The sequence below is a fragment of the Magnolia sinica genome, chromosome 9 (assembly GCF_029962835.1).
Source record: "Magnolia sinica isolate HGM2019 chromosome 9, MsV1, whole genome shotgun sequence".
Lineage (NCBI taxonomy): Eukaryota > Viridiplantae > Streptophyta > Magnoliopsida > Magnoliales > Magnoliaceae > Magnolia > Magnolia sinica.
In genome coordinates this window covers 2,959,246-2,980,887 of record NC_080581.1, presented here as the reverse complement: position 1 = coordinate 2,980,887, position 21,642 = coordinate 2,959,246, and the positions used below count along the sequence as shown (strand labels likewise).

Sequence of the window (21,642 nt, the reverse complement as noted above, 5' to 3'; positions counted from 1 at the left end):
TTTTGCATTATCTATTACCCATACAGCCAAAATGCCCAAAATCACCAGCTCAACAAAGACGGACAGAATAAGGAAAAAAAAAATTTAAGGAGAATTTCTAACTATAAATTCATCAGTAAAAATTACATATACCATCAAACGATCAATCCAAGTTCCAACATAAATCAAGTAATAAAACCTCATTGAAGCCTATACCACAATAAACTTCTCATCTCTACAAGAAGCGTTTGGCAAGAGAAATGAAATGATTGAAAAATCAAGAGAAATGAAATGATTGAAAAATCAATAATAACATAACCCGGCAGCTTCAATCTATATTACAATTCCTTCACATCCAAGAACTCGAATGGCCATGATCTCCGTGACTCAAATGCCATCTATTGAAGCAACAAATGTTACTGAAGGCTTCGGTTCTTTAAACTGACTGAAGCCTGCAAAGTAAGAATCAAAGAAATATTTGACAATCAAAAATTTAGACTGGTGGACGATGCCTGATGTAGTCCTTAGCAACTTCTTTCCTGCCAAAGTGCCAGGATGGAAGCTTCCTCAGTTCATCTGATAGTCTCCCTCTGGTGATGTCGAGGAACGATTCTGAGCGGGTGGGCCTCTGTATTGAAGACCCATTCATCGAAAGAGATGAATGAGGGAGGAGAGAATAGGAGATAAAGATACTTAAGTGTCTCTGCAAGAAAGAAGCTTTGCATGGTATTGTCCTTTACACCTGTATTAACCTGAAAACCCAAAAATCAGAGGGACAGGATCATTAGCAGAATGACAAAAGGGTTCTGCCTGGTTTAGGGAGCATTTGGTTGCATCAAAATATCTTGGTATTTCTTGATTACTCAGTCTAATTTGGTGCAAAATTTCATGATGTTTCATGATATTTGGTGCAGCCAAACAGACCTTTAGCCATTTCCTGTTGGCCTATGCAGTGTCCTATCAGAGAAGGATCCCCATATGTTGCATCTAAAAGATTTATGTGCACAATGGGTGACTGTTCCACAAAATGTGATGGGATTCAGGTTCAGAGTAGGGAAGCGTCGATTTTGAAATATTGGCAAGTGTGAAAGAAAGGAACCGGGAGCTGGAGCACAAGTCCAATGTGCAAGTTAGAAGCTGGAGTGCCAACTTGGTAGAAGTTTCGTGCTACAAAGGTGCAATCGAGGCATGGTATTAAAAAAAGGTCAAGAATCAGCTTGTATCAGCAAACACGTAAAGGAAATAGTCATCCCCATTATGCGATACAAGGTGAATCGGTCTGTTATGAAAAAATGGTCCATATCGGCCAATATTGGTTGATACAGCCTGATATGGCCTGCATTGGCACCATTACACGGCTGATGCAGTCATAAAGGGCCCATTTTGAAAAATAAAAATAAAAAAATTTACTGTCAGTTTCTTACTTGCTTCCCACTTTTTCTTTATTTCAACCATGAAGGAAGCCTAGAAACTATTTACAACTAGATCTAGGCCTATTCTGAGTATCAAAACACAAAATTTGAGTAGATACAATGAATCGAAGCGGAGTGGACCATTTTGGAAAATATCAAAAGGGCTAAACCATCATCTTTACTTCTGTTTGTACATGTGTGTCTCGCATTTATAGGAATTGGGCCCTAATCTACATGTCCAAAACCAAAAAAGAATTATATTGGGATTCTCACATTTTTTAGAATTTTACTAATAATTTTTAAGATTTTTTCCCAAAAAGGGCCATTATAGGGGCCGTATTGCATCGACCAGCAAGCTAGCACAATATGCTGGCTGATACCATTATGAAATACCTTGGATCAAGGTCACTATAGAAACTTGTAGCCCCTGAATTGTGCATTTTTATACGAAACTTAGACATGGACATGTTGTTGAGTCAGAAACAGATCTATATGCACAATACATTAAACGACATAAACAGTATATGCATAATACCAACAAGCCATAATCGAAGCTTTTCCTTGATACCCGCATTGTCTTGTGCCCATAAAAAATGTCTGATATGTGTATCCAGTACGGTACCTACCTTTTCTTCTTCTTTTTCTTTTTTAATGAACTATATCAAAGTTAAACTGTAAGATTCAGCTTTGGATACAGTACTCATTTTAAAGAAATCCAAGAAAAAAAAAAATATCGCTCATTATTCCTCAAAAAAGATGAACTAATCCAGCCATATCAGCAGGAAAAGATTTCTCGGTAGTTCACTACCCACGTTTCATGCCAAGAGACATTAATTGGATGATTAGGTTTTATTTTCAAAATGATGACAATTTGATCAGATCTGAGAGGAGATGCATCTATTTTCATAAACACATGCACATCTCACTGAAGATCATGGAACGAGCCATTGGGAGAAAATGGAATCTAAAAAAGTTAGAAGTAGAAGATTTGAGGAATGCTTACGTCCTTCAGTCCAACATAACCCGAATCTATTCGAGAGTTCTTTTCGAATGCTTGGAATATGTTCCAACCCCATTCCTGGTATGTTTTGTTTCCGGTGAAACGCCAAAGGTACATGAGTGATTCGACTGTCTCTGGTCTAAGTATGTTCCATGAAGTACCAACATTCATATCCTGTGAAATTATACAGCTATAATCAGATCACAATCTCGTTACAAGATAGAACCTCAGGAGAAAAAGTATCCACAACCTGTCCATCATGGAAGTAATAGTTTTCTCCTGCCAATTTTGTTGGAGTCGACTGATAGAAATTGTAACAAGTCCATGCAAGCTGCATGAGGAAAGAACTTTTCAGTTCAAGAAGGATGCAGGAGAAAGAAAGAAAGTCCAGTCTAGTTGAAAAGAGTAGAATCTGTCCAAGAAAGCCAATTATACGAGTTCTGCAGCAGAGAAAAGATTTGCATTCTAGAGTAAGGTGCGGGCAAAATCATGCTTGATATTTATATAGGATCCTTCCATTTATGTAAATGTAGATGCATTTCGATGGGAAGGAGTGATAATATACATCCAGTGCACCTGAAAGGAGAATCTGTCCCCCCACTTTCTATACCATACACATGGCGTATGCTTATGATGTTCCAAATTCATTCATCCCAACAAGCATGAATAGGGATCATAGACCAAAAATGCAGTGGGGTAGAATACAAAATCCCGTCAGTAATTTCATACTTTTTTTATTGGTCACGATTGTTTGTTCACTGTGATGTTGGGTCTATGGTCCATTTATGGAGTAATGGAGATGTATGACGAATGAATGGCTTGGATCAGCATGCATACGTGTCATGTGGAATGGATGTGCGTGTGTGATAGCCTGATAGGTGATGATAGGATTAAGAACTGGGTTGTCTCAAGGAGAAGTTTGTGTAAACAAAAAAGAGGTTTTATCCACTGAAGCAATTTCAGGAAAGAATTCCAAAGTGTTAATGATTGATAAGGTGGAAGAAACTGCCTGCTGGGTCATAAAGTTTGATTTCATCAGAAGCTTGAGAAGCGGCCCACAGTCCAGCACCAATGTCGTTGTTAGTAGTGGCAAAGGGGAGATTATAATTTTTTCTTACCCTTTCTTGGCACCAAAAATCTGATGAAGCAAAAGCAATGACTTATTTAAAGATCTTATCCTCCTATTTATCATACCCAATTATTTCAAAAGGGTGCATACTGACAAATCTCATACTCGGCAATTTCTCGGGAGATTTTCAAATTGAGGTTTTCTCTGGATACTATCAGGAAAATCTCACCAAGAATAAAAATATTTATTGGAAATTAATAAATATATTAAAATTGTAAAACATGTCTACATAAGAAATTCTAAGGTTTTTAGTATTTTTTGTGATAATATAATTTAGTGTGTTTTCGCGATATTATCATGAGATATTCAATTTCTCAGCAATATTTGTCACACTGAAAGGGTGTTTTGTGCAATGCAATGAGATGGGCAGCGACTACGGGTCTTGGTCCTTTGAGATTTCATTTTGTTCTTGAGTACCAAAATACCCCTCCCCTCCATAATTAAGTTATTACATAAGCAAAGCTAATGGGCCTAAACTTTATTCTAACACATATTTCAGCCCAATGATAATGAAAAACCACACGTGAGATCATCAAAGGTCCACCAATGAGATCATCATGGCCTCCCCAACACATTTCATCACAATAGATCAGATTTGGTGGACTCAAGAAAATTTTCGTTCCGCTGTGTCGTAAGAGGTGAATAAGCTAGCAGATTTCCTGCTGAAGAAGGCATCCGAAGGTTGTCCGTGTGTGTAGTGGAATCTACTTTACTCCTATACTTTGTATAACACAGTACTTTTTTGTTTGTTTAAATAGAAGTCGCTATTTATTCACTCAATAAAACACTGAGTACCTCTTTTGCAAGCGATAGGAATTTCTCAGAATTTTCAGAGTCATAGCCAAATGATCCTAGAGCCAGCATCCCTGGAACAAAGCATGCTAATTCATCCATCTGCATATATTTTGAAATGAAGCACTCAAAACTCCACAGAATAACATAATTTAATAGAGATACAGTAGACTTAGCACTCAAGCAAGAAGTTACCTTGTGAGACAGAGAATCACCATTTTTCTCGCAAATGTATGAGAAAGAGGATGGCGTGGTTTTCCGGACCAAGCTCACCAGACCTTGCATTGATGTTTCCCACATTTCTCTGTTTATATACACTTTGATTAAATAGCAAGGTCATCGAGGTTGTTGATTTTAAAACACGAAGCTAGAAATAAGTCCTCGTAGTAGAAAAAGAATCAAAAGGGTGCAAAAAATAACTATCATAAATCAAAAGGGATTCTAAAGGCTATGTATGGATTTCCCTTGTGAAACAGGAGGGCATGATTCATTTCCAGCCAAATCAATATCGTTAGAATTTTCAGGTTGCACCTGAAATGCAACGAATGTTGATTTTGGAAGGAAATGGCAAAAAATAATATCCAACATTACATTTTTCCAGAACAAAAGGTTAATCCTTCTGTGAAAATATCACTGGCAATTATGATTGGGGTTGCATCCAAAAGCATCCTAAATGCTACAGTAAAACGTTCCCAAATTGAAAGGATAATGAGACTCTAACCTGTAGTGCTTCACAGATTCAGTTTTGTTTCCTTGTATCCATGCTTTAATCAAGTATTCATAAAAGCTGAAATGGATAATTGCTCAGTATTAGCTATAATATGGGCTTTATAAATGAAGTTGCATTTGGTACAGCAACTTCTATACCCAATAATAAACAAGATCATCTTTCTATTAAATCAGACTGAAAAGAGAAGTACAACCAGAACTTTATACACATCCATTTTCACACTTGAGAACCTAAGAAAACAGTTCAACTCAGTTCTACAATGGCAAAATGGGCTCTGACTGAGTCATCCTAAGGGCTAAGGCCTGTTTGGATTTGTTGAAATTATGGGATGGAAATCAAGTTTCCTTGAAATTTCTGCTGTTTGCATTTCACGTTCTCTCAAATTTTCAATGGAAAATATGTTTCCACATTTTAGATTTTCCTTGAAATTTGCCCTTTTCTTCCCTTATAAAAACCTAAGAAGCACAATTTCCTCATTACAGGAAAATCGGTTTTTCCCTTTGAATCCTTCCACATCGAGCCCTTCTCCTCAGCCTATCTTGAAGCCAATCTCAGCCCTCCCTGTCACCATGGCCAGCATAGGGCACCCATGGATGGCAGATGTGTGTAGGAGGTGGGTTTGCTACATAGCAAAACTCCATCACCACTTGCCTAGTCATGCCAGAATCTGGTGCCATTGTTAGCATGCCAGTGGACCACCAGGTGCCAGGATTTTGAGGTATGAGTTTGACATTGTTTCTGACTAATGGAGTTTTCTGTTGAGAAGGCTTTTGTGGAGGGAGTCAAGTGCTTGAAGGAGACAGCTTGCTGCTAGGCTTTACTGAAGGGCCTATTTCAGAGGTTAACAAACCTTGATCGATAGTGACCTGCGTGGCCCAGCCCAAATCTGGACTGCATTGTTTGAGAACAGCATGTTCAACATATCTGGAAATGCAAGGCCATCCCTGATCTCGATTTGCCACAGATCAAAAGAGCTATTAAGAGGTGGGCGCAGATTGCCCTACAAGCCCATTCAATGGATCCATGTAGTTTTGCATGGGTTTTGAGGTCAAACTGCTGAAGGACAGCATGCAGAGATACATGCACAAGGTGCAATGGACCATGTTGACAAGGATAGATTGGATAGTGCTTGGTCTAGCAGGCACATTTAGACGAGAAAATTTTGGGTTGCCAAAGAACAAAAATGGAAAATATGACTAATTTCAATAGAAATTTTTGTGGGAAATTGTGTTTCATTTCCACCAATTTTCCTAGGAAATGTTGTTTCCAAGGAAATCAATTTTCCTCTTCTTTTTTTCAACCAATCCAAACAGTCCCTTAAGAAAAGATCATCTAGAGTAAAGATGAATAAAAGTCGGCCCAGACTTGACATTTAGTTCTGTTGCTCACTGAACTAACAAGATGTGAAGATAAAATGGAGACTAATAACATAAAGGTAACAACAAACTAGTATATGGGAATGATTCAAGGAAAGAATATAAGTACTGATGGACTGAATATGTGGATGATAAGAGTGCTCAAATAAAGATTAACAATATGAAGAATGGGAAGCAGAAGAAATGATAAATCAATAGAAAGATAACATGAATATGGCAAGATACCAGAAATACCCAAAAAAAGAAGGATTATCATAGCACACAATTTCAAAGGAATTAAGGCATGTAAGATAATTTGACTTCTATAGGCAGGACACATCTCTCCAAAAATAGATGTCAAATGCCAGTTGAGCAGCTTTGATCATGTTCATTCTTCTGAACTCTAAAGTCACTGTACCCAGACAAGTCAAATGCTTCATCCAGTGACTTGGCTAACCATCTGAAGCTATGTTTGCATGAGTACAAGCACAGGTGACAAGGGTATAGGTCTTGGACTAGCTTAACCCCAAATCTCAGGGTATGAGAAGTGAGAACAAGGTTACACATCTAAATTTCATTGGTTGTGGGACCCTCAGAATTTCTTGGTTAAATCCGTATTCTGCAAGCTGTCCATTAGCGGAGATCCTCATGCTCCCAGAGGATGGATGTAGAAATGGAAGGGAACCCCAAGGGATATCATATTTGCATAGCTCATGGGCTAGTGGTCATATTTTAACGATCAAACACCTCCATCAAAGAAACCTCATAATCGTTAATGGGTGTTGCTTGTGTTTGAGTGACTGGAAGAATAAATCACCTCCTTATCCGTTGTTCATTCGTGTCTACTATCAGGAGCTGATGCTTGAATCAATTTGATGGGGTGTGGTCAAAATCGAACTCCATTTAGCAGCTGTTTGAGGCTTGGAGTCAGAAAGGAAAAGCCTTATGATGCATCAGTATTGTCAAAGTTAAACGGTGGAGGCTTTGGCTTTGGGTTTTTCTTTAAGTGCTTTTTATATTAATTTCATCATTATGATCTTGAAATTTTAACTTTTATAACCTCACTTTTTAAATTAATTTAACACGTTATTAATCCTTGAAAATGTTTTTATAATTCAACAAATTGCTAGCAACGAATAATGAATTACTGTTGACCACTGTGGTGTGTGTGCCTATCAAGTGTGGAAATGGTTGGCACATTTGTCCTTCATGCTGAGCGTGGATGAGATTTGTTAACCTGTTTGAGGTGACTTGATCAATGCCTGAGTCAACTGCAAAGCCAGTGAAAACCTGGAGATTTGGGCTCAAATTCCCTGGAGGGTGAATTCTTTGGAGTCTTAGCCTGTTCACAGTGCTTTGCTCTATTTGGAAATTGGCATAATGAAGCCTTATGCAATAAAACAGAAACTACAACAAAGGTTATAGAAAGAGCATGAAAAAGCATAATTTCATGAGCTGTAAATTGCAATGTGTTCGTAGGGTTCAGCAAGATGAGCTTAAAAGGTGCAGGTTAGAGGTTGTGAATGACAGGTGTAGGATTGGATAAGAACAGTTGTGTGCAATCAACCTCTGGCAGGTATTCAAACTTAACTTTGCTGGATCAAAGTTCACTTGCAAATCTTGGTCCAGAGTTGGGATGAGGAGATGACATGATATTTGTTCTCTGGTCCTTCTTTCGCCTGCAACTCAAACCAAAGCTTTGTGCGTAGAGATCAAAGATTTATCCTGAGACTGAGAGTTTAACAGGCCAATAAAAGTTAAAAGGGAGAAAAAGAATGATTTGAGATGAGCGTCAACTGTAGGAAGGTACCCATTGGAGTTTGGTGAGCTGGGCTGAAGAAACAATTGTAGTTTTTTCACCATCTTGTTCTCTCTTATTCCTAGGGAAGCAAATGGCGAAGTCAACACTCATTGGTAGAGAACAGGCTTCTACATTATCCATGATGTTTTTGAATATCTTCCCAATGTTGTAAAATTATTTTCCTCAATAAAATTTAAAGTTACCAATCAAAGATGTTTTTGTAACTTTCAAATATATATATATATATATATATATATATTTGGGGGCAGCTGCAGCATATCCAACACAGATATCATACCCATACCCGTGCTGTGTCATGTTTGGGACAAGAACTTTAAGGGACAAAGGATCCAATTATCATAGAACCCAATTCAGCTATAGTTTTTTTTATCAGAAAGTAAAGTCAAATATCGCCTTCATCATTAGAGAGTCAGGCTGAACTTTGATCTAGGAAATTGGAGTGTGATTTAGCCAGGTAGAATGATTTTAAGTTGATTGTGTGTGAGAGAGAGAGCTAGGAGTGACACCTGCTCCGGTGAGGTAGCCTATAGCCACTTACATATGTACAGATGTAACATAGGAAGCAGATCCCCATGCTGCCAGCTTGCTTGTTAATAAAAAGTGGAACTACTTGTACTTCCACCTTCAAGTTATTTGTTAATAATGAATAATATTACTAGAGCAACATGCCAATTGATTTCTAATTCCTCCATCACATTCTCCATATTGCACCTGTGGGCATCCAGCCTCTATTTCACTATAAGCCCATCTACCTACGGTCTACTAATCAGAATGTCTGTAGCAGCCAAAGTACTTGTAACTTTTAGCATCACTCGAAAATTATTACAAGTTAGGAAAGAACGAACTATATTTTCTATTCCAGGAACAGCATTTTTTTATTTTTTTATTTGGAAAGTCAAAATAAAAGCAGATAAATGAAGTGTCTGTGCTCAATTTAGTCCTCAACTCAAGATATGTCAAGTCAACAATAGATAATGTAGTAATCAATCCAGCATATACAAAATTCACAGTAAGTGGGTTAGTTATATAACCAACAAAGCATGTCAATACCTATCACCCATGGCACCAAATGTAATTGCTGAGTATGAGCTTCCCCCTGTGTCAGGATTAATATAGATTGGGAGCAAACCATCACTAGGGAAGGTTTTTTGAAGTTGTGTGATGACATTCTCTGCCTGAAACAGAAAGATATACAAACCATTCATCTCAAATACTAGCAAAATTGATCAGTCAGTGAGAATGACCACTGATCAGTCTATGCTAGCAAATTATGATTATGTGTATGTGTGTGGTTTTGTCATCCCCACCTTACATTACCAAGGTCCCCAAAGCTTTTGAATGACATGTGGGACACCCAATCTTCAATTTGAACCATCCATCCTTTCATACAACAGAGACAAGGGATAGTGTGAAAATCACGCCAATTGGATGATCCTAAGCATCTGATCAATAGCATGGGAAATGGACAGTCAAGATTGAGCAAATAAACAGAATAGGTCCAATCATAATCTTGAACCATCCATGTGATAGATCCCACTTTGTACTGCTCATGATTCCAAAGTAGCACTTTGGTTTGATGATTACAACCATGCAATCTATGGCTCATAAAAAAAACAGACTGTTGAAAAAAAATAAGCTCATCCATTGGGAATCATCTGATTGGCGTGATTTTTTGCACCATGGCTTGCTCCTAATGGTACTACGAATGAACCGTCCCAATTAATGGTTGGGCATCCCATGTGTCATTCAAAAGCTTTGGAGACGTTGCTAACATCCCCATGAAGGTTAGAAAAACCGATACACAGACATGCGCGCACATCATAATTTCCTCAGCACACTTTCTGATCTGTTTGCTGAACTGGAAGCGAATCAACACAAGCAATAAATTCTTCATGTGTAAGACATGCTATGCAAAAGCATGCCCACGTGTGAAAATTTTGTGCACCTTCAACATCAATCAAGAAAGGAAGAAACAAACAGTTATAGAACATTGTGTGTCATAGCTTGGGTCTTTGGGTGTTGTAACCCTCCTTGGAGTAGTTTCATGATCAATTAGATCACGACTCATGCAATGAACATGCCTTTAGGCTTGTACTGAGAGAGGTTAACCCTTGGCAGCTATGATTGCTAAGGTGATGACAAAAAGTAAAATTTTGTGATCCCTGAAAAAGAAGAACACATTTTGAGTGTAGTTAGAAAAAGAAACCTTCTGCTGATACTTGGAGTCTCCTGTCCTTTGAGATAGAGCAATAAATTCCAGCTGCTCAGTGCCAGAATCTGCTAGGATGCTGTTCCTCTGATAACAATATAAACTTTGATTAGAAATAAATATATAAATAAAAGGATTAGTGAAAATGAATGACATGGAACTTTTAACACAAAATGTTAAAATCATCATGTAAAGGTTTTTAAGTTGAATGAATATCATCATCTTGGCCTGTCTCCTAGCAATTTGGGGTGGGTTCTTAAATGTTAGAATAGAAGAAGTTTTATGATCAGCTGGCCACCAGACATGAACCTTCCTCTTTTAGCCATGTTTGATACCAGCTATAGATGAGGCTCACATTGACAATGCACACAAGACAACACAGTCGCCCTCTTCCACGGTCTTCAATTAAGTTGGGATAAAAAGCATATAATTACTTGTGATAGCTAACTATATTGCACTCGTGATATTTGTGATTATAATCACAACTATTCTGATTCTGCAGCATTTGGTGATGATTGCTGTAATATTTGGTTAAAACGTGCAGTGGAACCCATCAATTAAAACCAATGATCGACCAAAGAATTTCTACTTCGCATAAGATTTAACACCAAATTTAGATCTCAAAGACTGAAAAATTCAGCTTTCAGCATATCTAGCCGACAAACAACATTCTCGCCAAAGAATGGTCTGATACACCATTCACTACATGACAAAAGCACAAATAAATGATATATTCTTATGTTTCCCATTTCTCCATTTTCTGATATTTTTCGCATTTTTGGGCCCAAAAAAATCACACCAATATGATCTGTCTGATGCGGGGTTATGTGGCTCAACATGCCCAGTACCAAATCATTTTCAGATCAGTCCAAGACACCCTCCAAAAGTGGTTTTCAGAAACCTGCTAAAAACATCCTTAGTAACCAAAAACAGAGGAAAACAATTTACAACTCCCTAAAATTAGTGGTGAGGTGCTACTAGTTTTTTTTCTTTTTTTCTTTTTTTTTTTTGGAAGGATAATAAAATGTTTTGAAGTATTAGATGCTCCTTGGCTAACAGATGCAATCCTACACATTTCATAAGCATTGTAGATTGGAAGTTACAAAGAACTCAGAAGGTCTATCAAGAGCAGTGATTCAACATGGAATTTGACAGAAACATTAACAAGCACCCTGGTAATTACATTCCAAAAGCAAGCCTATAGGAACACAAATCTCTGGGTTTGCAGTTAATACTTTAAAGAACAATCAGTCCCACCAAAGAGGTGTAGCAAACGCAGCCGTTGGGTGCGCAATATTGAAAACCCACAAAAAATAATAATAATAATAATAAAACGAAAGAAAAGCAGTCGCATAGTGTAAATGGCAGAAATGACAGTGAGTAGTTGACTACAAGATAAGTTACATGTAGTCAAGCTTGCTGGAAACTTGAACAATCCAATTAACCTGTCCGGACTATCCACTGGGTCCAGCATACTTTCATGGTGTACCACAATCATGCCAATCAGACCATTCCAACCATCCAATCAATAGACTTATAAAATGCACAGTCCAGATCAATTTGTATAAAAATCGGTCGACTAAACAATTTGAGCCACTTGTTTGTTGGGGCGATCATGAATCTCTTATGTTACTAAAGAATCACTTTAGTCAGACCAAAAAAAAAAGGGCCAACTTAGGGATGGATCAGATTATCTGTTCAACACGATTTTTCAAAGGCAGCACGGGAAATGTATGCTGCACCTAATGGACAGTCTAGATTGCCGATAAGACTGTCCAAGATTCCCGGTGAGCTCAACTATATGGTAACTTACAATGTAATAGTCAACTACGTATGATCATTTCCCTTTACATACACACACATACAAGTATAGTTTATGCATGGATGTAGCATGTAACCATGTTTAAATTAGATAAGAGTCACAGAAATTATTACAAATTGAACAGTTAGTAAATAAAAGAAGTTTGTAAACTACCCCTGTCCATGAAGGATTATGTGGATTGCCATGTGCCAAGTTAATCCTATTATAAGGAATGCCTGAAGGTGAATCCCATGCGGGCAGCAATCTATCCACAATTTCTTTAGCCTTCTCAAGAAATACTTTATCCTCCGAGAGATCATATGCACTTAGAAGCCCGCCAGCAACTCTGGAGTACATTGAGCATAGATACAATAAGCAGAAGCAACAGGCAACATATTAGCCGTCTCACGCCTACCGTTAATAGCATAAAAACTCTCATAACCACTACAAGACTTCTTTCCACCAGGAAAGCGGACAAATTAGAGAATGACCATAAAATTAAACCTTATAACGAAACCTTATGGTTGTCTCAAAAACGCTAGCTTCATAATCCTTGTTGAAATCCAATGACTTTGCAACCCACCTATTATGAAGAAATAATAGCAATTACAATCAACTAATAGGCTAGGGAAAAAATGATCCAGTGATTTAAAGACCAATTCTAAATTTGTTAGCAACAAGGCAATTTTCAGAGAATTTTTACATGGAAAATTTGCTATTTCAATTTTTCAATGGCCTTGGCTGGAAAGGATCATAGAAGATACCCATTAACATAGTTATAAAGTTTGGTTGAGGAGAATTTCAGCAATGCAATTATGGGAAAACAAATTAAAAAAAACAAAAGAAATCCTTCCATACTTTCTTTCTTCCCTGTAAGTGCCTCAAAATTTTATTGTATATAAGAAAGTTAAAAGAAACTTTCTTTGGAGTTCTCTTTGTATTTTTTCAGTGACTAAATAGTTCTTGAATAATTAGGGCAAAATATGTTCTTGACCATTTGCAAAAAATGGAGATTTTGTGGTTAGTTAGAGAACTTTGTTACTGCAGTTCAGAACAAGAGATCTTAGAGAGAAGTAGACAACAGAATTGAAAGCTGGAACTCACTCTTTAGCTTTTTGGAACTGATCGTCTAGACCCATTATATATAAAGTGTCAAGAGAATCTACTATGGTTGCTCCAAGACCCCCGAAGCTGTCAATTCCATTCTTTGTTTGTGGCTGGCAAGAAAAATATGGAACATATTTGTTGTGGCGAACTAACACGAAAAATGGTAAAAAACATTATGAATACCACCTTTTGAACAATTCATGAAACCCGCAATTGCTGAAGATGGAATAAACAAACCTGAAGTTCATCTTGACCCCACGCATATCTCTCATAAGAGGTCCATGCATGAAGCATAGCTTCTTTTACTTTGTCTCTCCGTTCGATGTCAATAGGATCATCAGCAACAAGATTTTTCTTGGTGGGCTCACTGAAGTGGATGTCTTCACTCGCATCACCCAAATAGTTCTTTAACTTATGCAACTACATGTATTTTATGAAATTCAGTCAATATGGCTTAACCAGCATATAACAAGAAAATACAAGTCCGAACATTTTATAATGTACCAACAAGACCAAAAGGTCACTGTACTTACCATTAAAAGCACAAGATCATGCAATAGAAGTGATAAAGCATGAGTCTCAACTCTCAATTGCTTTCTATGAAGAGAATAGGCAGTTAATCCTGTACAAAGTGGTGGAGGTTTCTAAAAATCTGCATAGGAGGGATTGGACTAGTAAGGCCATGAATGCAAACCTCTCTCTCTCTCTCTCTCTCTCTCTCTCTCTCTCTCAAGCTCCTTTTACTAAGGGCATGTGAGTCCTTCAAAGGGTTTAATAGCAGATTAATGTATTAAGTCTAGAAGAAGAAATGAGATTCTGGGTGTGCTTTGCAAGATTTAAATGAAGAAAGCTATTACTATGTTTTAAATTGGAGTTTGTGGTTTATTGCTTGGAAGAGTAGACTATGGTATAGGTGGACCTAAATATGCATCTTTAAGGTACACTTCCCTTCTTTATTAAATGGAACTCCTTTTTATTTCTTTAAAAGCTCTTGTAGTCCTTGTCAAGGTAACCTCTTTGGTTGATTCTTTCTATGATTGTGAGGAAAGCCCCCAGTAGACTTGTTATTAGACTTTTGACTATTTATTGGAGTTTGAAGAAGTGGGTCTCTTGAATGGATTCAAAAAAAATGGAAATAATAATAATAATAATAATAATCTTACCTTCCAATAATAGGGTTTTATCACAAGAGATGATGAAAGGTTAAGATAATGGAAAAAGATGAATGGTAAACCAATGGAACCATAAGAGAAGGACACGTTGGAATTTGGAAACATGTGATGACCCTTGTGACTTTCATGTTTTAAATAGAACTAAGCATATTATAAAATAACATGAATGCCCATCATAAATATTGTAGAATTGTAGGGAGAACATTGGAGAAGAGGAGAGATGAGAGAAGGAAAAGAGAGGGAGAGAGCAACTAAAGAGCTCTCACACCCCCACACCTTGTATTATTAGATTAGGGTTAACACTAATAATGTTTAATTATAAAATTGCCCCTCTTACATAATCCCTTACAAAACTAAGTCCCATGAGCCTAAAATTTAACCCAAAATATGGACCCCAAGCATAAGAAGTAGACCACCCAAAGGAGACTACTCATCATTACAAATGTGGACCCTACATGAGGTCCACACATGCTCAAGATAAGGACAAATAACACTCCCCCTCATCCTAGAGTAAATATATCATGAATGCACAGCTTGACAAAGAACCGATCTAGATGAGCACGACCAAGACCTTCTGTAAACATGTCTACCACTTGATCTTGGGACTTGACATACAATGTGCATATTTCCTTGTTAACTACCTTTTCCCAAACAAAGTGACAGTCAACTTCAATGTGTCCGGTTCTCTCATGATAACTAGATTGTTGGCAATGCGAGACTCAACTCGGTTATCATAGTACAACCTCATCAGTATATCCATCACGAACTCGAGCTCGCACATTAGTGTCTTCAACCAAATGAGTCTATATGTTCCATGAGCCATAGCCCGGTACTTTGCTTATGCACTTGATCGAGAAACAACACTTTTCTTCTTGCTTTTTCACGTAACTAAGTTGCCTCCCACAAACGTAAAATAACCTATGGTTGAACGCCTGTTAGAAGGAAAATCAGCCCAATTTACATCAGAATATCCTTTTATTCGAAGATATCCATTCCGCTTGTAAAGAATTCCGTGACCAAGGGGACTCCCTTTAAGTATCAGAGTATGAGAAACACTACCTCCATACGAGACACTCAAGGAGCGTGCATAAACTGCCTCACTATATTGACTAGATAAGTGATATCCAGTCATGTAATCGCCAAATAGATCAATTTTTCAACGAGTCAACAATATCTCCCTAGAATATCAAACGGTTCCCCTTCATCCATACTCAGCTTCACATTAGTACCCATGGGAGTTTCAACTAGCTTAGCCCCAACAGACATGTCTCTTCTAACAAATCCATCACATACTTTTTCTATGACAAGTTGATCCCCATCTTCGACCTTGTGACCTCAATACCCAAAAAGTATCAAAAATAGCCTAAATCCTTCGTGCAATAGTTTTTCTGCAAGAACTTTAACTTGGAGATACTTGTATTGTCATTACCAATAACAATAATCTCGTCCACATAGACAACTAAAATGAGAGTGCCAGTCATGCTTCGACGAACAAGAACAGAATAGTCTGCCTGACTGTGTTTCATCCCAAACTGAAGCACCACCTTACTAAATTTCTCGAATCACGCACGAGTAGATTGTTTTAACCCAAACATTGACTTCTTTAGATGACAAACATTATCAGACTCCCCCTAAACAACAAAGCCAAGCAATTGCTCTGTATACACCCTTTCAAGCAAATCACTATGAAGGCTTTCTTCAACTCAAGTTGATGCAGAGGCCAATTTAAACTAGTAGCAACAGAGATCACTACATGAACAGAATGAAGCTTGGCCACAGAAGAAAATGTCTCAGGGTAGTCAACCCGTAACGTCTAATTGTATCCCTTTGCAACCAATCAAGCCTTTAAATGATCCACTGAGTCATCAGGATTATACTTGACGGTATATACCCATTTGCACCCTACTGCACGTTTCCTTGCAGGTAACTCGGCTAACACCCAAGTTTGATTTTGATGAAGAGCAGCCATTTCTTCCACCCATCACTGTAAAGAGTCTCTTAGAAAGAACGAGAAATAGAAAAAAGGGCAAAACAAAGCATACTATCGAAAAGGAGATAAGCCATCAAAAGAAATAAAATTAGAGATTGGATGGTTTTAAAGGAACGTATAATGGGCAGATCTTCCTCATTGGGCGGTACTGGTGAAGACTCAAGGGAAGGATCTTCATATGGGATGGCCTGATTGATAAAGGACATGCTGGCATGCTCTCCATTACCCTTCTTGGAAAGCCGAGAATAGACCTGCAGTGGAGGAGGATCTAAACATTGCACAGGAACTTGCTTAACGGATGAAGTTGTGTCTAGCAACAAAGGAAGAGTGATAGAGCCTTCTTTAAGTTGCAAAGATTTTCTTCCCTCGGAAAAATATGGAGTACTCTCAAAAAAACGTAACATCAGCTGACACATGCCGCCTACAAGTGACTAGATTGTAACACTTACAACCTCACTAAGTATAAGAGTAACCCAAAATAAAAAGAAAACACATTTTACGGCATTGGGTTTGAATTTATCAAAAACATGAACAAACTGATGCACATAGCTCACACGCCCACAAAACTTTAAGAGGAATAGAAAAAGGTTGATGTTGGGAATATATGAAAGAAAAAAGGAGATTTCACACCTAAGTCTGATGAAGGCTTCCTGTTTATTAAATAACATTCAATCAAAATTGCATCACTTCAAAAACTTTTTAGAACATTCATATTTAACAATAAAGGCTCTAGCAAGTATGCATAATAGGTAATCTGCAGTTGCAGCATACACTGTATGGTCATGAGTATTGCATCCATATCTACTCTTCAAATTGTGAATGATGCCCTTGTGGTTTGTGGGGATACAATGGAGCAAGCATGCAGTGAGTCTAAGAGGTGTCCTTGGTGGCTTTGGGCCTCAAAGAGAACTCTAAAATCTTAGTGGAAGGTATAAGAATGGAAGAGAATGAATTACATGAATATATGTTTGAATCTTTCATAAGGTGGAAGAATTTCCTACATCTTACCATGGTCTTCTATTGGTTTTGGTGGTTCCTATGAAGAATCCATGGTATCTAACTACTGAGAGAATGGAGAAGGGAATGCCATATAGAAGAGGCTATCTGTCTCCATTGGGAATAGAATCCCTTCTTACCAAAGTAACCCTTGCTGGCCACTTGCAAGGTACCTCTGTCTGTGGCAGGAAAGATTTCAAAAAAAAAAAAAAAAAAAATACGCTTGGAATATTCAGGGGGGGGGAGGGAGGATAAAGAGCAGAAGCATGCATATCATCTTATAGAGTGGAAGGAATTTTGTAAGCCAATGGCACAAGTTTAGCAAATGAAAAAAAAAAGGCTTTACTTGTAAGTGATTATGGAGATTTGGTAAGGAAAATAATACTTTTCAAGGAAACATCATTGTTGTGAGGGAAGGAGCTAAACAGTGAATATCTCGATAGAGGCTCGGGTTGCATGGAAATCCGTTTGTAAGTTCTGAACCAATTCCACGAACATTGTAGATGTACCTGGAATGAGCATGTGTAGAGTAAGATATTGTGACAAAATATCACTTGTCTTCAGTCTATATACTTGGACCTCTATATGCCAGTTAGCATGGAGGTGGTTGTTATGGTAGATCAGTAGGTGAGTGTTATGACAAATTGGGTAGGAAGATGGTGCGGAATGTCATCATTAGGATAATTTTAAATGATGGGAGGCACCATAGTTGAGCTATTGGGTAGGTTAGATGAGGTTACATTCTTGGGGTGGGTGCACATGAAAGAGTACCGGTGTACGATCTCGTGGCTTATTTCTTGTAAACCCTTTTAAAACAGGTTCCCTTGTGCAATCTCCTTCTCATATTGCCAACATGCGGGGTGCCCACATGCTGCCAAGTGTAGACATCTTTTGTTGGACAAAAAAAAAAAAAAAGTTCACCTACTATCAATTGAAAACTGGGAAATCAGAGCTCTTGAAGTGTGTTTTTTGTTTAGAAACTAACAAAACTAACCATCTTCGTATCCATTGTGAAGTGGTTAGAGGTATGCAATTTAATTTTTTTCTTAACCTCTTAAGGATTAGTTGAGTTTCCCATATGGAAACTAAGGACCGTCAATAATGCTTGGTGAGAAGGATGGGTCACATCCTTCAGACGCTCTCTTTTTTTAATGTTTTGCTATGTTAGAAAATAGCAGTTAGAAAGATACAGGAATCCCTCCAGACGCTCTTTTTTTTTTTTTAATGTTTTGCTATATTAAATAAATAAATAAATAAATAAATAAAAGAAGAAGAAGAAGAAGAAGAAGAAGAAGATATAACAGGAATTTTAGATACGAAGCAGCTTTGATTTATGAAGTCAAAGAAAGAGTCAAGGTGGTTTTCATTGACTAGGTTTAGCAATAAAGGGACTTGGGGATGTCTCTTTTCAATATGTTAATTTGATTCTTGATGTTAGTTGCTGAAAGTCAAATCTTCAAATAAAGTTACGATAGCTAGAGGGAGCTTCCATTAGAGTAATTACGAATTTACAGTTACCTCAAATGTGGCTCTTCTGGTAATCTAATATGGGTGGCGTGTTTGATTATTGGAGCAATATTAAGTTGGTGTTCTCTAGTCTTGTTATGAAAAAATACTGGAATGAAAGCAAAGCTATGGCTCTCATTCAAGGTCTATGGATTGTTACCTCTCCAATGCAAGGCGAGTTTATTGTGGAAGGAAGTTATAGCATGATTTCCTGCCTGACATGAAAGAATGCCGGTTCTTGGAAAACCGTGATATTGAGAAGATTGGGACCTTGCTAGAGATTGATTTGTTTCCGTTTCTTGAACTTTTCTTGAGGCTAACAAGTCAAGGGACAGTCTTGCAAAGTTGTTTCTAGATGTTCTAATTTTATTAGACTCATTTTCTTGATACAGACTTTTTGGTTTTAAAAAGTTTGCAATTTATCCCCAAAAAAAAAAAAAATAATAAAAAAAAAAAAATAACCAAAAAACAAAGAAAGAAAATAGAAAAGTGTGGTCTCAAATACGTAACAGGAATGTCACAGAGCTTGCCTGATTCTGCAGTTGACTTAATTCTTCATTTAGTTTGGATATCTCTACCTGTCAATTGATAAGAAGTTAATATACAGAATAAAAGGCAAAAATGCCCAAATTATCAGATACTCAGTGATAGAAACGTTCTAAACAAGGTGCTACTGCTGACCACACTTCGGAATCTCTCTCAACTCCTCATGCTTTTGGTCCCCTTTGTAAGGTACAAAATAGATACCAGAGCACGTGCCGGCCAGCACCAAAAATGATGCATGTCACAATCTATCAGCTCATGCACACTACTTATTGGCCATACCCATTTGAATTTTGACCAATGAAGCATTCCATCGCCGATACATACAAAAGAAATACATTTATATCATTTTAAAATACCGACACATACTAGCTGATAGGATACGTATTGGCTGATATTTTGATCCATCATGCCTATTGTGCTCCAACCACTAACTACCACTACCTTGATTCTTCTAAGATCATATTTAAATCAACTTTCCATATTTTATTAAGAGCCCACTTTTATGTTCCTAAATGTCCCACGATCCAATGAAAATGAATTGGAATCCATACTCGCATATTCTTATGAAAGATAATCCTCTCCGTTTTCAAATACGATCTTCTCAAAAACTCATTTTCATGTTGATAGGGAACACCGTCTACCATCATGGGGAAGGTGGGAAATTTGGGAAGACAACCACTTGGCATAGCCAATGGGTACACATAACACTCCCACCTAATTAAATAAAAACACACATTTTAAATTTGTGACTTGATATCATATGAGCGGATCAGATACAGATGTTATCATCCATCTTGCACATATGCTCAATGTGCCATGTGTATATGACAGCCAAGCCTTCAAAAATTCTTCCCATCTTTACGATGCAAAATCAAGTCACCCTAGTCATCAGGTGGGACACGCTTAAACATTGAGTTAATCCATTGTCCATACATTGTTTTCTATTGCATGGGCCCACCTGATGATTCATTGACCTGATTCTTTCATCCAATGATCTGTGAGGTGAGGACAACCTTTTCAATGGCTCAGATGTCGTATGCAAATGACATGTTGGTCCCATGTGCCAGAGCATCGTGTATATGATAAGTTGTCCCATGTGCATGGTGGACGGTAAGTTAACCATCCATTGAGGTGTGCATTCAATCATAGGTCATAGTATTGATATTAACACTCCCAATAACTGATATTCTTAGAACTGCCATTACACCTTTTCTACACTCCTACTTCCGCATCAGGCAACTCAAAAATGGGCTTGTGGGTGGCTAATGTTTCTAGTCTTAAGGGCTGTAATCTTTTGTTTCTAGGACGCCTAATGCTGGTTCTGCCATCTCAGCAGAACCTTTTTGTTTGTTTTTCTCTTTAATAAATCGTTACTGGGGGCGGTTGTGGGCCCATATTACAAACAACCTATCACAGCCGCACATGATAAAGCAAGGGCGTCCTACCGCATGGTCCACCCCAGGATTGATCGTGTAATTTCACTAGCTTGTAAGACTTCCTCTAACTAAATTTTCTGAAATCTAATTCGAAACTGAGAACTTTTACACCCGATGTGAGCGACTATTACCACCTTTCAGTCGGCAAATCCAAATGAAACTATTCAAATCTACCTAAAACAATAAATATCCAATCACCAGAAAGTTAAAAAAGAGAAAAGAAATCCAACCATATATTCCAAAAGATTAAAAAAGAAGAAAGAAAATCAAAGAATCGTATCCAATGCGGTTTAAAATTTTCATCTTTTTTCCATTGAAACCCTTCCAAGAATGGAGTAAAAGATAAAAGGTATGAGAGAGAGGACAGAAAAGATTGCCGGACCTCATGCTCTCTAGCTAGAGTCTGGCGATCCCAGACAACGAATGTCACTACAACAAAGGAGAATAAGAGGAGCGCCAAGCGTTTGGGCCGCTTCAAATAATACGATAGCTGGAGGTACCGAAATTGATTCGTGGAGGATCGGCTCCGAGCCATTGATTTTAGATGAGGTTTTCCAAGAATCTCCTTCTCTTTCTCCAAGTGTTTGGAGGGGATCTATACAGAGAGAGATTGCGCGGTAGGAGTTTGAAGAAATGCTGAAGAGAGAAAGTTTGCACGGT

The 21,642-nt window shown here is 37.7% G+C and overlaps 1 protein-coding gene across 5 annotated transcripts; it reads right to left on the bottom strand.

Moving 5' to 3' along the window:
- Positions 1–257: 257 nt before the first annotated feature.
- LOC131256667 (mannosyl-oligosaccharide 1,2-alpha-mannosidase MNS1-like) lies at positions 258–21,642 on the bottom strand. 5 transcript variants are annotated; one of them, XM_058257638.1, is made up of 14 exons: positions 21,365–21,642; positions 19,531–19,578; positions 13,574–13,747; positions 13,334–13,446; positions 12,747–12,812; positions 12,404–12,575; positions 10,426–10,515; positions 9,270–9,394; positions 5,034–5,099; positions 4,508–4,616; positions 4,316–4,414; positions 2,642–2,722; positions 2,395–2,565; positions 258–731 (listed from the first exon to the last, which is right to left on the bottom strand). In XM_058257638.1, the coding sequence occupies exons 1-14, from the start codon at positions 21,515–21,517 to the stop codon at positions 552–554; spliced, it is 1,647 nt and encodes a 548-aa protein (XP_058113621.1). In that variant the 5' UTR covers positions 21,518–21,642; the 3' UTR covers positions 258–551. The 5 variants fall into 5 exon arrangements, with proteins under 5 accessions (XP_058113621.1, XP_058113617.1, XP_058113618.1 ...); XM_058257634.1 differs by lacking the exon at positions 19,531–19,578 and having other exon boundaries at positions 13,334–13,484; positions 13,570–13,756; XM_058257635.1 differs by lacking the exon at positions 19,531–19,578 and having other exon boundaries at positions 13,574–13,756.

Excerpts from the sequence above, each read along its gene's own strand:
- LOC131256667 (XM_058257634.1), bottom strand. The coding sequence starts at position 21,517 with ATGGCTCGGAGCCGATCCTCCACGAATCAATTTCGGTACCTCCAGCTA. Across the intron at positions 12,576-12,746 it reads GTTTTTGAGACAACCATAAG|AGTTGCTGGCGGGCTTCTAA; the intron begins GTTTCGTTATAA and ends AATGTACTCCAG. Across the intron at positions 4,617-5,033 it reads GAATCTGTGAAGCACTACAG|AGAAATGTGGGAAACATCAA; the intron begins GTTAGAGTCTCA and ends GTATATAAACAG.